The 18,187-nt window shown below is 42.1% G+C and overlaps 1 protein-coding gene across 7 annotated transcripts in view; it reads left to right on the top strand.

Moving 5' to 3' along the window:
* Grin2b (glutamate receptor, ionotropic, NMDA2B (epsilon 2)) overlaps positions 1-18,187 on the top strand; it is a 460,395-nt gene that overhangs the window by 389,387 nt on the left and 52,821 nt on the right. For all 7 annotated transcript variants that reach the window (NM_001363750.1, NM_008171.4, XM_011241221.3 and 4 more), the window contains 5 exons: positions 3,893-4,095; positions 4,832-5,003; positions 5,415-5,568; positions 9,321-9,446; positions 11,807-12,036. In NM_001363750.1, coding sequence (NP_001350679.1) covers positions 3,893-4,095; positions 4,832-5,003; positions 5,415-5,568; positions 9,321-9,446; positions 11,807-12,036 — 885 coding nt within the window. The remainder of the gene's footprint in view (positions 1-3,892; positions 4,096-4,831; positions 5,004-5,414; positions 5,569-9,320; positions 9,447-11,806; positions 12,037-18,187) is intronic.

Raw genomic sequence — 18,187 nt, 5'->3', positions numbered from 1 at the left:
AAGTTCAGAGCCTGACACATTTCCACCCCCGATAAACACCATGCGGTCCTATTGTCTACCAATATTAAACCCAGCGCCTGCCACACACTGGTGTGTAATTTTTGTTGAATTGAATTGACACACAACATAGGTATGATCCGGTTAGTCTGGGAAAGGGTGTGTGAGAACTCTGGGAACACCTTATTGTTAGGGAAATGAGAATGGCATATTTAATAAAAGTCAGGAGATCATAGAATTATAGGATCAGAACTGAGTTTTCCTGCTGGGGCATTGTGAACACAGAGCAGGGAGTGATAATCTGTGCCCTCCCTTCACACCATGTGCTAGACACTGTACATCTATAAATACATCATCTGTTATTACAATAGATTTTATGGATTGCCATTGATTGAAATATTCCTTTTCAGAACAGTTGCTTTTGGGGGAAAAAAAAAGAATGCTAGAGTTTGAGAATAAATACCATTGTATTTCATTCCATTCGGTTCCATCCACCATCCCAATTAATTTGCATCACTTCAGACTCCATTCAGCAATTTATGTGACGTTATCTGTCCTCACTGGGTTGTTATTGTCTGCAATTTCTTGAACACAATTTCAGTTTTGTCTTTAAAACACTATATAGGCCACTTCTAAGAACAGAGTCTCCTGACATGTCACTAAAGACCCCTCTCTGCGCTGACACTGATTCATTAAACAATCCTTTCTCTTCTTTTCGGATATAGATTTTTAAAACCCCTTCTCGATCTGTCAAAGTATGCAGTAATCCATGTTGTAGTTCATCTTGTTCACAAGAATGTCAGGGGAAACTTTGCCAAAGAGCTCTCTCCGCAGCATCGACCCTCCCAGATACATTAAGTCTGTTAGCAAAGAAAATGACGATGTTTTCTTACAATCTGTTCCTGGCTGACCTGAGTTGGGCACCCTTAAATCAAATGACTTTCTTTTCTGAGTCTCATGATCCATGGCACTGAAGTTAATTCCATTGAGGTAGACTAGAGTCACACACAGGCCTTGAACATATCAGCAAGACATTTGAGCACAGTGCTAAGGAGAGGGAGAAGTTGTTGAATCCTTGAATGGACATTGTATGGCAAAGTCTTGAGGTGTGTGTGTGTGTGAGTGATATGTGTGGTTATGTCAGTGTGTGCACATGTGCATGTATGTGTATGAAGGACATAAATTGATAGTGAATACTTTTCTTATTTGCTCTCCACCTTACTTGAGGCAGGATTTTTCACTGTATCTAAAGCTCTCAAGTCATGCTAGACTGACTGGCCAGTGAGCTCTGGGGAATCCACCTGTTTCTGCTTCCCCAGAGGTGGGATTACAGATGCGTGCTGGATATCTGAACACAGATCTTCATGTTTGCGTTGAAAGCATTCTATAACTAATCAAATCCATAGCATTCAATAAGAAAGCCACGTGGAAGCAGTATGTACAACAGAACTCTTGGGGAATATCATGTGAGCCCAGATGTCCTGCGGGAGTCACAGGATCTGCTAGGCTTCTCTAGTATAGGCTAATTGCAATAAAGACAGAAGAATACAATTGCAGTTAAAAGAAAAAGAGGCCAGAAGAACTTATTGGGGGAAGATGATGGGATTTGTAAATAAATAAATAAATAAATAAATAAATAAATAAATAAATTTATAGGCACTTTAAGGCCTTTCAACCTTTTTCTTATAGACAAGCATGCATAGAATAATAAAATATTGCTTTGGCTCCTGGAATAAATATGCTTGCTTGGGAAAGTATCTGATTCAATGGCTGTGTCTTCTCTTGCCAAAGCTCTGTCTGAGGGCTTAAATATTTCCACATTTCTGGGAAGTCATTTGAAGCTAGCTTAGCCTTAGCAATATGAGATGAACAGATTTGCGACAAAATCAAGATCAATAGTTTATTCAAGATCAATAATTTATTGACGAGCAAACAGTCTCCACTATAGGGGTGTGTGTGTGTGTGTGTGTGTGTGTGTGTGTGTGTGTGTGTGTGTGTGTGTGTGTGTGTCTGTGCGTATTTTGATTTGGGGACTGCTGATATGTGGTAGAATATCCTCTCATGCTGCTAGGCAGTAGCAGTGAACCACATCTCTCATGAGCCACAAGAGCTACAAGATCACACAGGCAAACAACCAATGCTCTATATAATACTGTGTTCCATAGGTCAAGAGTGTGCAATACATTTTAATCTAACATTTTCAATTTATGATGGATTATTAGGTCATAATCCCATCAGAGGTCATGGCGCATCTATACATAGAAAGGAAAGAAAATACTGGTTTCAACACTTCCTTCTGAGCCTAGAAGCAAACTAGCTTAAAGGATAAAAACAAATCAGCTGGCCCCAGAGTTAATGCCAGAGAAAAACTGAGCAAGTGCCAAACAAAATAGTCTAGGACACAAAATCAATGCCCATGTTATGAAGATGTAATGAACAGGCGGTGGCTAGGGGGGGCCTAATTTGGCCATGGGAGTAAAGTGATCAGCTTTGTGGGACAAGCTAGAGGGAGGAACTAACCACGCTTAAATGCAGACAAAAGCAAACACTCGGATGAGAGGGAGCTTGAGTAGGCCTTAGTATAGCAATCCGTGTCTGTCAGCTTGAAAGTGAAGTTAATCTCATTTATTCCTGGAGTTACACAAACCAAATTGTTTCATAGACCTGGTCCCTCCCCAGCATCACCCTAACTGTGGAAAGAAGTAGACTTGGATCATGCCTTATCTCCTGGAGACAACTGAAGATGCTCAGTTATTGAAAAGTAAAATGATTTCTTTCCTCTGTAGGTTCTTTAGTACAGTAAGAACCTAGCAACAAAACTGCGTAGTTTCTACATAAAATCGGGGATGAAGGCCTCTGCCACAAGGCATCTGAACCCATACATTTCTCCCGGTTTGTATACTGACAGCAGGTCTGCTGTAGGTGATTCAGAGAGTGCGCACCTTTCGCACTAGAGTCACAGTGATGGTGTTTCCTAGTGATGAGTGGTATAGTGGCTGTGGCCCCAAGTGCCTTCTCACAGAGACACCTATCCCTTTCATACCTACATGTCTTCTTAGTCCAGTAGGTGCAACTAACTCTGCGTTAACACATGCACACATTGTCACTAGCCCAACCGACCACACTCCCTTCTCCAAGCAAGTAGTGTCTGTATCCATTCATATAAATGTTACCTTGTTTCCAATCAGAGATTCCTAGTTCCCTGAAAAATTCCCCCGAGAACTTCCATTACAGCTCAGAGGACTTCCAGCTTGCTCATTTGCCATAGGCATTCTTTTATCTTTCCTAATAATTCTTTGTGATCTTGGGATTATATTTCTTGTTATAGTTAAGTAAAACAAACAAACCCCACAGTTATGTGGTCCAGGAAAGTCAAGAATTACACATCTCTTAGTGTGGGAGCAATGAGGTTAGGAGGATGCTCTGGCCACAACAGGTCCTCATTCAATGCTGAGTACATGAAAGGGTAGGTAATTGAAAGAATTACCTCTCTTAGAGCAGCCGTCCTGAATCTGTGGGTCTTTACCCTTTGGGGATTGAACTACCCTTTCACAGGGGTCTCCCTGAGACAATCAGAAAACAGATATTTGTGTTCCAATGCATAACAGTAGCAAAATTATCACTATGGAATAACAATGAAAATAATTTTGTGGTCACCACAACATGAAGAACCGAATTAAAGTGTTGTGGCGTTAGGAAAGTTGAGAACCGTTGTGTTAGATAAAGTCTTTTTATTTTCAGCATATGTTCTAGAAACTATTCTTTCCATCGTGGTCTGTGCTGGAATTGTTTTGCCCTTGCTTAACAGCTTCTAAGACAATTCAGAGAGGACCAGGAGAGGCTAGAGAACTATCTACGGCTTATGGCTGCTGAGTTCTTCGTTCTCTCTGTGCAGGTGGGAAAATGGAAAGACAAGTCCCTGCAGATGAAATACTATGTGTGGCCTCGAATGTGTCCTGAGACTGAAGAACAGGAAGATGACCATCTGAGCATCGTTACCTTGGAGGAGGCACCGTTTGTCATTGTGGAAAGTGTGGACCCTCTCAGTGGGACCTGCATGCGGAATACAGTCCCGTGCCAGAAGCGCATCATCTCTGAGTATGACACCTCCCCAGATGGATGGGTCTAGGTGGCCCAGGAGAGTCAGATGTGCTGTTTGTTGACCTGGAGCTAGGCACCCTCTGAAATTCTTAGCTGCTATTGGGCTATAGGATCAATGGGCGTTCTGATCAAATGTGTGGCTCCATCTATACCCCTGACTGGAGGGAATGACTGCTATGCTAAGTTTCCTTTGAACGTGCCCAGCCTCAATGATTGGGACCTGAAGTTTACTGAGCTTTAACTTTCTTTGGGCATGGAAATGGGTTTCCTCTAAGCTAGTATTTTGAGAATTAGACCCATATTTGGAAATAATTCCACTTGATTTATGCTGTAAAAATGGGATAATACGACTCTTTGTGGAGGAGGGGAAGGAAAAACATCTCAAAGGGAGACTGCAGGGTCTGGTAGACATTTTGCATCTCAATTCAGGTTTTGATTAAAACTATGAACTCAATGGAAAAAGTTATTGAACTAAGCATGTAGGATACATGCCTTTTCCCTATCTACGTTATACTCCAAAGGAACATTGAAGTAAGCTGTGATATGGTTCAGGATACCGAGATAGTTAAAAATACCACAGTTCTAGGCTTGTTCTCTTTCCTCCTTATTTCCTTTAGGAATAAATTCTACTGTGGGGATGAGGGTTGGTGTTGGAGATTTAATGAAAAAGTACATTTTCCTTCTTGTACAAAGTCTTGCTTTGTTTGTTTGTTTTTTTTCTTTAACTGGGTAGGAATAAAACAGATGAGGAACCAGGCTACATCAAAAAATGCTGCAAGGGGTTTTGTATTGATATCCTTAAGAAAATTTCTAAGTCTGTGAAGTTCACCTATGACCTTTACCTGGTGACCAATGGCAAGCATGGAAAGAAAATCAACGGGACCTGGAACGGCATGATTGGTGAGGTAAGTGTCAGGAGGCAAGGTCACGACAATGTCACTTCTGCTGTGCACTTAAGTTTTGCTTAAATATTGCTAAAGAATTGTCTTATGAATTTAACAAACTGTAGAATAGTAACTAGAGATGGAGAGATAACTCAGCCAGTAATGTGCTGCCTCATAGTCATGAGGACCTGAGTTTGAGCCCCAGAACACAAATAAAAATTCAAGCACAGTGATGAGTGCTTATAATCCAAGTGCCCAGAGGGCCCGCTGGGGTCTGCTGGCCAAATTGCTGAAAATCAGGCCAACAACAGAGCCAAGAGGAGGTGAAGGGTATTCATGGTGCCCAAGTTACGGCTGGGCCATGAGAATTTTGCCTGTGATGGACCTGTCTTCCAGAATGTTTTGATTGGATCATTGTGTCTTTCTCTTCAGGTGGTCATGAAGAGGGCCTATATGGCAGTGGGATCACTAACTATCAATGAAGAACGGTCAGAGGTGGTTGACTTCTCTGTGCCCTTCATAGAGACTGGCATCAGTGTCATGGTATCACGCAGCAATGGGACTGTGTCACCTTCTGCCTTCTTAGGTAAATCATGTGTTTGCTGGTGATAGGAAATGGACTCAAGAACAAGTAGACAGGATGAGAAACAATTGCAGGAAGTGCTTGTTGGACATTTAATCCACTTGGGGAGTACTTGGTTATTCTTCAACACACAAAAACATTAAGAGCACCCAGGAATCATTGAGGTATGATGTCATATAAGCAAATACTGCCTGAATGGTCATCAGAAGCCACTTAGTCTCCTCTTCATCCTCAGTGTTCATTTGACCTTGAACAAATTTACTCCATCCAGGGACTTCCTTTTTCTCACCAACAGTATATGACAGAATATGGTTCTCAGTTAGTTGACCTCTGAGTCTTTTTTCTGCTGCAACAACTTCTAAATTTAAATATCTTCTCTTTTAGTTACTATGTTATTACTCTATAGAGACACGATGATGGAGGCAACTCATATAAAAGAAGTCTTTAATTGAGGACTCACTTGCAATTCAAGGAGTTGACATATTATCATCATGGCAGAAAACAGGCAGGCATGATGCTAGAGGAGTAGCTGAGAGCTTTACATGCTGATCCGTAGGCAGCAGGCAGAGACAGAGACAGCCACTGGGCTTGGTGTAGGCTTTTGGAACCTCAAAGTCCGCCTCTAGTGACACACTTCCTCCAACAAGGCCACGCCTCCTCCAACAAAGCCACACCTCCTAATCCTTTCAAGCAGTTTATTGACTGGGCACTAAGCAAGCAAATACATGAATCTCTGGTGACCATACTCATTTAAACTACCACATCATCAAGAGATCTATTTACTTTTTCATTGTCTCTGAGAATTGAACTTAGGACTAACACACACATAAATTTATCCACATTTTCTGTTTCCATGTGAGTTTTCTGAGATTTTGCTGGCCAGATCTCATCTGACACTTCCTCGTACCCCCCCCCCCCCGCTTCTCACTGCCTTCCCCCAATACCATTCTTGATTTCCCTACTTTCTAGCATCACCCAAATGTAAAAAGCATTAGATATGATTTAAGACTGGGTGAGATGAGGCCACGACTTCAATTAGATGAGGTCTTTAGTGAGCTCATACCCATTTCTTGTGCTTTTTTTTGCAGGGGATATGGAGCTAGGGGTTGGAGAATAAACTGTCACCTTGAAACCAGAACACTGGGCTAGGAGACAGGAAGCCTGATCTGGTCATAAACAAGCTATAAGTCTTTAGACTGTCATAATCACTCTGAGGGGAAGAAGGGGATGGACTTTTTTTTTTAATGGAAATATTAGAAGAGACAACAACAAGCATTTATTTTCAAATCTGGACTTTAGGAATTAATTCACTTAATGTACCACTAAGTGGAATTATAGATACTTATGAAACTTATATGAAATGTTTCCCTAAGTTTTTTAAGTTTCTTAGCCAGTCTTCTTACTCATGATGTACCGAATTCTGATCCTTCTAATTTACATGAAATGTTACTAGATGGTACACATTGAAGTGTTCATTTTTGTAGCTTCTGGGTATAACTTATTTGCAAGTTTACTTTATAAGGCAGACTGAAACATTGTAAGACATAAAGTAGGTTCTAATTTCAGTTCTCTCAGTACAGCTAGTAGACCTGGGATTGTGGGGATGTTAAGCAGATTATCTTCCTCCTGTGAGTGTCTGGTAGAGGAGAGGCTCATGTATTATAATAGTAACAGATGTCAGATGTGCTGACTACCTGCCATGGATGCATGCATTGCTTTATGAAATTATTGGAGTTGTTACTAGATTCACTGTTAGGCCTTGGAATCTTGGTTAAGTTAAGCATTTTCCAGGAGTTCTGTAATAAAGCTCAGGCACGGTAGCCATCATAGCCTGTGTTCTAGTCCACACCACAACTGGGAGCCATTGTGATGGACAGAGAGAACTAAGCCACACAATATTGTGGGAAATGCTAGGCAAGGTTTCAAGACACCCTCAGTTCATAAGCTGACTGCCACTTTCTGTGTATGAAAGAAACTTGACCTCTTGTACTTAATTTTCTCCTCTGCAGAATAAATACAGCCATCTCATAATGAAAGGCCCATTGGAAGGATTAGAAAAAATGGTGTGTGGAGAAGTCCTTTATAAATTGTAAAGATCAATAATAATGTTTGGTACATTTGTTTGCAGAAAGTTGCCCTAAACTAGATGATGTGGGGGTGGGGGTGGGGGTGGGGGGAGATTACAAATACAAAGCTTTCATCCAATACTCAGTCAACCATAAAAACATGGAACCAGGGTAGGATTTTCATAAATTAGACTTAAGAGTGGAGGAGGTTTCCCCACACCAGATGAACCAGATGTACCACGTAGGTTTGTACCGCTGCCTCTGAAATGCTTTGTGTTTAATGGTTGGTATAGTAAACTCTGGGACTTTGTTAAGGGTATTTTTTAATTGATTAAGTGACCTGGGCTTTAATAGTCCTTTTGGAAGTTCAATAATAAAGTAGATTTCAGAGTGGGAAATATATTTTCTAATTTTCACCAATTCCCCCTCTCTCAACTTCATCTTTATTAATGACTTGTAAGAAGGGGAAACAGCATGTTAATTCACCCATTTATGAGTTTACAATGTGAAATGACAGCTAAAAAGGCCAGAATTATTTTTAGGACTCAATTGAGGGGCACTGTATCATGGGACAGAACTAAGATCATTCTTTTGTATCTAGGGAGTCATAGAGATGGCTTTTGGAATATGAGTGCATCTAAGCCAGAGAGATCTAACTCAGCTAAAATAGGTTTAACAATGAAAGATGCTGAAGAAAACATTCACAGAGCATTCTTGTTCTCTAGTCTAGCATTAGCCCGTTAACCACAGTGGTTAGTAAGAAGAGACAAATTGTAGCTGCTTTGTGATTCAAAAACGATGCCTATTCTCTTATTCCCTGCAAAATCTCCACTACTGCAGACACTGATAGTCACTGTAGATAGGTTTTGTTTTACTTGTCTTGTATTGGCTTTTGGTTTCTTGAGACGGGGTTTCTTTGCCTAGCCTTCACTGTCCTAGAACTGGCTCAGTAGACCAGGTTGATCTCAGAGATCTGCCGGCCACTGTCCCCCAAGTGCTGGGATTAAAGATGTACACTACCTCTGCCTGATAGCTTTAAACAAACAAACAAACAAACAAAAACTGATTGACTTGTGTTCTCATACCGCAATGATATCTAGGATGATATCCTATAACAAAGTAAGCTGAAAAAGTAAATGCACGCTGTACCCTAAGAAAAGGGTGTGGACACAAAAGCAAATGGGAATGGTTAGTCAGTGTATGACAGTGTTGCTCAACTGATTCAACTCAAAAATAGTGCCTCCAAGAATTTGTTCACAAGACTCACAAGCACTGTGGAAGACTTTTGAGGGTTCCTCCCCCCATGGTATAGCTATGTTGATGAGGACATGAAGCAAGTCGGTTTAATATCATTTCCTTGTAGAATATCTACTCTTTGCAATCTCATCGAAAGACCCAGGCATGGTTCTGAGAGTAACAGAGTTGCCCCTATAAGCCTAGCAGGGCTCAGAAGCATGATGGGGTCTTTATGCATTTGAAATAAAATGGTCTTTCTACGCCCAAGTGGAGACTGGGCTGCTTGGGTGTATCTTATGTGTTCCTGACTCAACCCTGGCTCTCCAAGGGCACAGGACACACTTGTGGCTTGCTCATCTTAAAATAGGTGTTTGCAGGAGCAGATGATTATGGAAATGATGAGTTGTTTGTTCTCTGTTTTGACCCTGAGCACTCTTTTGCTTTCCTTCCCAGAGCCATTCAGTGCTGACGTGTGGGTGATGATGTTTGTGATGCTGCTCATTGTCTCTGCTGTAGCTGTCTTTGTCTTTGAATACTTCAGCCCTGTGGGTTACAACCGGTGCCTAGCTGATGGCAGAGGTAAGGCTACATGGAACTCCTGCATCTCCACCCTTCCACCTGACTGCACAACTCAGAACCATTATATCCACTGTTTGTTACATATATCCTCCCTACTTTCTGTGAGGATGGAAGTCATTAGCATCTCTGGTTGTCAGCATAGCAATGTTATAGAAATGTGCAGTTAAAATGTGTGCTAGGTTCTCCTTGTTCTTTTTTTGGTGCATATTAGATCCAAGCCTGGTACTGGATCATTAAGGAGAAAGATTGATAACAGAGATGGCTAGCACATGTCTGGGCACTAGTTTTTAAACCATAATTTACAGGCAATTTTGGGGAGAGAATGTAAGGAAAAAGACAGGCTGTACACACACAGTAAGAATAAGAAAATTTAGAATACCTGAGGGTATATGAAGATTATCTGAGTCATTAGAGTTTCCCACAGTTGAAGATTTACTACTGAGTTTCAGGGTCTCCACAGCATGTGTCTTTGGCCTAACCTCCTTCCCCTCCTAAGGAGTATAAAAATTTCATGTCTGAAATAAAACGGGCACAGGAAACCAGTTCTCACTTGTAGCTACTATAGGGTGGTCTCATTCACTGGGCAGGTAGGCATCAGCATCGACACACTAGCCTCGTGCTTGAAGCACTTTTAATATTTTTGAAAAGTTCACCAGACTTTTAAAGGAGTCATGAGAGCCTAGTAAATATGAAGTTCCTCCAGAACTTCATAAAAGTCCCAGGATTAAGAAATATGCCAATTTTCAATCTTCTTCTTCTGTAATTCTAGTTATTCTAGAATGTACCTCCAGGAGGACAGATTCTTAAGCTTAGATACTAATAAGAATTGTATATGGGTCTTTGGACCTAGAATACTGATTTACTAAACCTGGGATGCAACTTAGACACTGTGTGTTTCAAAATACTGGTTATTTACCTTGGTCTTATTAGAATGACCAGATTCACGGTGTATCTCTTTATCTAGGGTGGTTGCCACGCTATTGCTTCATCAGTGGACTTCCAAGTGCTGCCCTACCTTATATTTTAGTGTGTTTTCTAAGGTGGAGTTTTACATGTCTCCACAACAAGCCATTGACCTATGCTAAAGGCTAGCCTGAAGCAGGGATTTATCTTCCAACCTAAAGGGTACTTGGAAATGAACCATCTGAGGCTCCTGTAGACAAAAGTCAACATGGTTAACAGCTGAAGATAGTGCAGACTGCTCTCTACCCTGAGAAAAATAGGAAACCAGAACAGAAATTCAGATTTACAAATACGGTACAGGAGTTTATGATCACTCCTGTTACCTTACAAAGCTTCTCTTACAGAGGAATTCAACACTGTTCCACTCTAAATGTCAAGACCCCTTAGAGCATCTCAGTGTGCAAAACTTTGCTTCGTAAACAACGTCCTACTTATCCATCTGTTGTATGAAATCAGGTCCACACGCACGGGTGTTTGTGCACAGCACAGTAAGTTCAGCGTGTACAGCCACTGATGTTGTGGTTGGCCGAGCACAGGTTGTCAGGATCCCAGGATTCCAAGACCTTTGTTAATATGTTGGAAAACTCTGTGGGCAGATATTCGTTTCTCCAGTGGCAGTGTGCACAAAGATCCAAATAGTGCATGAGGTCACTCCCTCCACAATCAGGGACATCAGACAAGTTACCAATCATGTATAGGCAGAAGCCCTAAGATTAATCGGAGGAACGTCTATCAAGAAGAGCTACATTTTTGTTCTGGATGGACATGGTCAGGCCAACAGTCTACGGTCTCTTCTCTGAGCTTCCTTGTACAGAGGCCAGTGCTGCAGCAGGCCATTTGGGAAGGATTGACATTGGAGGGGCTAGGGAAATCCAGGTCATTTTAAAGACATCGGCTGCTAGGGGCTGGAAGATAAATAAAATTTAGCCAAAAGAACCTTCAATCATCCAATATTGACATATGGAGGCTTATGGCAGTGGTAGAAAGGAGCCTCACATTATTCTTGCTGATATCTTGGAAGTTAAAGTATTTCCTTGGTAGATACAATGGTACATTTTAAGAATAAAGGTCAATATGACCACAGTAGGATAGTTGACCATTGTTACCCAACTTTATGTGATCTAGATGGTCTCATATACGAAAACAGGAAAAGATTAGTTGGCAAAAGACCTCACCACACACCAGGGCTCTGGAGTTACCTCTAAGAAACCCTCTTCTGCCTTCCTTAGCTCCCAGAGGAGACACAGGATCTTGACTTGTGAAGCTGTCATTTGAATGGCTCAGTGGAGAGGTTTCCTACTCTTGCTAGGACCTTTTCGGCTCTGGGAACTTGTAGATCAAAGCAGATCCATTGATTCAAGCTTAACCTTCTCTCCCTGTCTTTTGTATCACACCAGAGCCAGGCGGCCCATCTTTCACCATCGGCAAAGCGATTTGGTTACTCTGGGGTCTGGTGTTTAACAACTCCGTACCTGTGCAGAACCCAAAGGGGACCACCTCCAAGATCATGGTGTCAGTGTGGGCCTTCTTTGCTGTCATTTTCCTGGCCAGCTACACTGCCAACTTAGCCGCCTTCATGATCCAAGAGGAGTATGTGGACCAGGTTTCCGGCCTGAGTGACAAGAAGGTAAGAGACCCACTTAAAACCTTCCATCTTTTTTTATGCCGTCCTGAGCCATACTCAGAAGTTCTCATGTAGCTGGTAATTTTCTAAATGTTTAGAGTCAACAGCTCTTTTTTTGTGTTTCCTTCGATTGGGCCATGGGCACAGAAGCCGGATTGCCTACCAAATTAATACTCCATCACACTTGCCTTCGGATTCCTAAAAGGTTGTCACAAGGGCGCCCTGGGCTGCAAATGAGGGGCTTGGTACACTAGCAGGTTCTCTGAGTACATAGCAGCTCTTGTTGGATGCAGTTGGGTGGTCTCTCAGCTCAGGGATGCCTATGTGCTGTGTTATTAGAGGGCTGCCCCTGTGTACCACACTGGGGATGCTAGAGCTTTACAGCTCGTTTTCTTCCCGGTGGGGTTTGGCTGTGGGCTCTCTCTTTGTTACTCCGCACACTCGTGTGTTCCCAGGACTGAACCAGGGGGTTGTTCACATTGTATCTTGACGAGAAGTGCTATTTAATGCATGACTGTCCCCTGTGTGGCACTGATGAGTGAGTTGCCCCCATACCAATTGTTGTCCTCCCTACCCACCTGGTATTGGAGAGAGGAAGGGAGGTACACACTGGTTTCCATCTTTCCTGGCTGAGGGGTACAAAAGCTGCTCTAAACGTATAGGACCATGTAGGTCAGCCTGAAGCACACCAGTTTCTAGGGGCGATTTGTTCCCTGGAAATGCTACAACCTTGGTGCCCAGAGACTAGAAGGGCTGGGTTTTATAGTGTCTGGGAAAGCTCGGGGCCAAAGCACTTTGCATTGTTATATTTACTGCACAATTTCCATTTTTGGCTCTTTAATATTTAGAAAGTGTGACTTTCCATTTCCACTTCCAGGATGAAGTTATAAGAGTGGATGTGTTTTCAGACCAATGGGTAATGCTTTCTCACATGGGTGGGGATCATGGTGAGATGCTGTCTTGATTCAGGGGCTGATTTCTCCATCCACAACTCTCATTCACTGAGAATTCTCAGAAGTGTATGAGAAAGTAAAACTGTTCCTCAAGGGAATTTTATGGTGGCTTGTGTGTGTGTGTGTGTGTGTGTGTGTGTGTGTGTGTGTACATATACATTTCTATATGTGAGCACATGTGCATATATGCATGTGTGTGAAAGAGAGACACACGAATACACTATGTTCATGGCTTATATGTGATATATTACATGGTTTTAGTTTATCTGATTCAAATTGTTAAATTATTTGGCTTTATTTTTATTTAAAATGAGAAATGTCTTTCTTTGTATGGCCTACTCCCTTCCTAAAGCATCACTTATTCCTCTAACTCATAATTTATTATACATTTATTTATGTGTTCATCCATTTAGTACTTGATTCATTTTTAGGCCTTCCTCTGGCTTTTGGTTCCATCATCAGCATCCTTTGTCACTTCGTAACTAACTAGATTTGGAATTAACATCGTTCCTCCCTTCATGCTACCAAGCTTTACCACTGCCTTCACTTGGACTTAATATGGATTAGGTAGACCACACCCACAAAAACTCATGGCTGTACCAGAATCTTGCAGGGCTCTGCTGCCAAGCACAGACTTGTCAGAGAGATGGTACTCATCTGGTGCATCAAAATGTGGCTGAATCATGGGAACATGTCACCTCTCACCGATTTCTAATAGGTGTCGTGAATCAAATTCCCAGGCATGAATTGTGCATATGTGACAAGTTCATGCCTCTATCCATCACCATGGCAATGGTATGGTGGGTCGCAGGCGACACATGATGATAACCTACTCTATTTGTCTTATTGTTTTCTTCATCTGTCTCTGAAAAGCACTCCTAACACTACATGTATCTCTCTCATACCTTCATTTCACTCAGAAACAACTTGTAATGTGTTTCTATTTGAACTAAAAATAGCTAAGATGGGATGGGGCGTGTTTCCCTTCCCTAATGGCCATCCTGGGCTACTTATAGCAGATAAAATGTGAATCTGTCATACTGTTGTTTTCAAAGAAATTAGATTACATCAGTAATTTTACATATAAGTAATAACACAATCTTACATTTAATAATAAGTAATTTTACATCTAGTAAACACAGCTGATTGATCCCCCAATATGGCTGCTCTGCCCTTTATTAACGGCCATAAACTCTCCAACGTCTCTGGCCAATGCTTTCATCCTGCACCCTAGGAATCCTTAACTCTCCATCATTTTTACCACAGCTCTATACAGGCATCTGCCTGGGAAATTGTTCTTCCCAGTGCTCATTTACTCCTACCTAAAGCAGGCTCGGATTAGAGAACCTTTACCTGTGGAACTCTCCTAGGCTCATCCGGGCAGCTCGCAGGCTCCATTTCACCACAATTATTTGGGCCTTTATTATAACACAGCTTCCATGTTCTGTACAATAATATGAAGACTTGTGTATAGTAGTATTTCTATTTGACTGTGAATGTTACAGTGACATTATTTGGTCATTACTAGAGCTAAAAAAAAAAACAGGAAAAAAGAAAAGAGAAAGGAAGGAAGGAAGGAAGGAAGGAAGGAAGGAAGGAAGGAAAAGTCCACTTGAGAGTGGAGAAAGAATTCACGTATTTAGAAGTTTTCTGAGCCCACAGTGGATGCAGCAGCAAAGCCACAGCACAGCAGGAGCCTTTAACAGCTGCTTGATCTGGAAACGATTGAAAATGGTTATCTGATGGATTTCAGAACGGCACAAATGACAAAATAGTAAATTACAAGCATCCTATCAGAAAGTGTCAACATAATCTACATAATTATAGAAAACATTTAGGTAACTAATGACATATGACTGCACACGAGTGTCAGGAACAGTTATAAAAATCACAGGAGAGTGTTTTGAAAGTGTACTTAAAATGTCAAAATTCATATCAGCTTTACTTCAACAAACCCAAAGAAAACAAAATCTCGGAACGGGCATGGGTAGTGTGTGTGAGGAAGCATGTTATTTGAATTTAGGAAAGGGGAAATAACGTATGCATTGAAACAATGTTACTGAGAGTCGAAATGAGATGATGTGTAAGATCTTTTTTCAGTGAAATTACTTTTCCATCCATCAAGGCAAGCAGCATTCACAGTGGAGAAGGGCTCCGAAGCTTGTTCAGACTGTTGGTTGCCCATATCATCTGTGCCATTCAAAGCAAACGATAAGCATCTCAGAGTGGCAATGGGGAGAGGTCTATCTGTGGCTCTTATACATAGCTTTAAAACAGCCCTTAATATTTGGGTGGGGAGGGGAGGAAGTGGTGCCTGAGATTTCATTGTTATTGACAGGATACCTGCTCCTGCTGCATCCCCTCCCTCTGATTGTCCTGCACTCCAGCGAACCCAAAACTACCATGAAATATAATGAAATGTAGGCCGGCCAACCTTCTGACAGCCCTACTGTACCTCCTTCAAACACCCCGGTGGGAGGAGGGGAAGTAAAGAATTAGCGCCTTGCTTTCCACTGAGCAATGAATGAGCCTACAGTGTTTGTTCTGATGTTTCTCACCTATCCAGATGGATGCTCCATCTTGCTGTCTGCCAAACATAGTACAAAAGGGAAAGACCACCCACCAGGACTTGCTGGGTCCTAGGTGCATTTTCTTTACTGCATATGTGTATAATCTTTCACCCAGGTGTGACCATCCCCATTTCCCATAAGGGCACTGCAACTCCAAGATGCCTAGAAACTTCCTTGAGGTTACAGCCAGGGTTGAAGCCACGAGTATTTGATTCTGAAACCCTTTTCCTAGGATGTTTCCCATGTGGGGGGAAATCCCAGGCAACATTATAACATAGATGAAGACTAATGTATTAGTTTACTTTTTTATTACAGTGACGACAAAGTAACTAACAAAAGGAACTTAAGGGAAAAAGGAAGGGATTACTCTGGCTCGTGGGATGGAATACGGGCATCACAATAAGGAAGGCACAGTATTAAGAGTATTAGATATTTGTCACACTGCTCTGGCACACTGGAGCGGAGAATGTACATGAGGTAGGGCCCAACTATGGAGCTTCAAGCCCCGCCCCCAACAACTCACTTCTCCCAACAAGGCACCATTTACTAAGGATCCCCAAAACACTGAGATCCTTAATAAATGGTGACAGCCAATGGGGGAATCCATTGAAACAAGTGATCCTATGGGAACTACGTCACATTTTCACCACGACAGTTCATACGGCCTCCCCTGACTCTACTCTAGGGAATTCTTCTTCAATTCTCTACCCTTTCATTAACTGGCTGTTTGGGGTCCACTTAACCCAGCTTTTATACATTGTATCACTGTTCTTACTACTGCTGATAAAGATCACCACTGTTATTCTTACCAATGAGACTTCAGCACTATCTTGGCTAACGCTCTTTTCGGCTCCTTTTAAGCCAGGCATAATGCCAAACACATTGCAGAGATAGTCTTGTGTAATGGTGTCGTTAATATCCTCATTCGTAGATGAGGCAATTGAAGCTAAGAGGTTAAGTAACTCGCCCTTACCATATTCTCAGACGCCCGTCACCCCCACCAGTGTGCCACACCATTTAGAGCATGATGCTTTCTCTAGTTAAGCACCCCTTTCCTGCCTCCCCTGGATACCTTATCAAAGTTTAACAAGCTAAATCGTTTCCCTGCACTAAAAAATTAAGCTATCTAATTAATTAAGCCATAATAATTAGATAGCATTCTAACATTTGCACTTGTTTGATAAATCTTTCAGAGGCAGCATTGAAGTAGACAATAACAGTGATTTCCAGTACTTGGGAAGGCTAATAGCTTTCAGATTGACTTTAGCCTGGGCATTAAATGACCCTAACCTTTAAGCCATTGTTGGATGGCAGCAAGTGGTGTTGCGGACAGAGGCAGAGGTGATGAGGTTGGGTTTAAGGAAGCCTGCAGGGAGATGGTTATGTGGCTACTGGGCTCTCTGGGATATCTGGCTACATTCTGCTCCACACATTCCTAGCACCACTGTGACACCCTCAAGTGACATTTTGTAGTTTATTTACGGAAGAAGCTAGAAAGGTTTTGTTGACAGCCTGCTCACCTATGCAGACAATAGCAGTCTTTGCCACACAACATTCATAGGCAAGTGTTCTAGCCAAGTGCAGTCTTCAGCCCTGCCTGCAGCCCTGGAAGAACAGTAAAGATGGCCACTTAACACCTAAGTGAGGACCCCTTGGCTTTTCTCCATCAATTGTGAAGCTGGGTGTCTGAGATACTTCACAGGCTCTGAATGTTACTATGTCTCTATTTGGCAAGAAAGCAGGTAAGGGTTTGAACGTCCTCTGCCAGTCTCAGGTTGAAATTTAATTGACATTGTAGCAGTATTAAAATGCATTGAGGTTATGAGGGCTCTGCCTCAGAACAGACTCATGTTGCCTTATTGGAAGTGGGTTACTTGTCTTAAGCCTGGTTTTGTTGTGAATGTGAGCCCAGTTCCCTCAGCTCCCTGGCTCTGCTCTTCTTGCTCTTTTTTGCATGCACACAGGCATCCTCACAATATGATGCTGGCCTGCTTTTGACACGGCTCAAAGGCCTCTGCCAGATACTGATAACACATCCCAAACTTGCTGGCCTCTGGAAGAGTGATGAATAGATTGCTTTATAAGTCTCCAGATCTGTAATATTCTGCTATAGTGACATACAGTGGGTGGAGACAGTAGGGCATGGCTATCAAGCCAACACACACACAAACAAACAAACATGCAACCCTGAGGGAGGGCAGTTTGCTGATGTGCATTTTCATCAGGCTACTATCCTGAAACAACTGGATTTCGTTGAGTTTATGTGAAGAAATGGGGCCATGGTTCCTATTCTACAAATGTATTTTGCTTGCTCTATTAACTTTAGGCTGAAAGCCAGCAGGAGACAGCTCAAACCAGATCTGGCACATCCTGGCTGTGGCCCGGACCATCTTGGTCAAATCATGGAGTACTGGGCTAAGAATAGCATAGTAGAAGTGTCAGGCATGACGAACGAGCCAGACCACTAGCAATGAGGGCCTAGGCTGGACATCCAGGTAGTGGCAGATTCCATGCACAGGCATCTTCCGGGGCTGTCAAGAAACATATCATCTTTGTAAACAACAACAACAACGACAACAACAGTCTTTAAATTTTTTGATAAAGCATTATTTATTTATTTACTTACTTATT

Source organism: Mus musculus, chromosome 6, assembly GCF_000001635.26.
Source record: "Mus musculus strain C57BL/6J chromosome 6, GRCm38.p6 C57BL/6J".
Lineage (NCBI taxonomy): Eukaryota > Metazoa > Chordata > Mammalia > Rodentia > Muridae > Mus > Mus musculus.
This window is presented reverse-complemented; position numbering and strand designations above follow the sequence as displayed.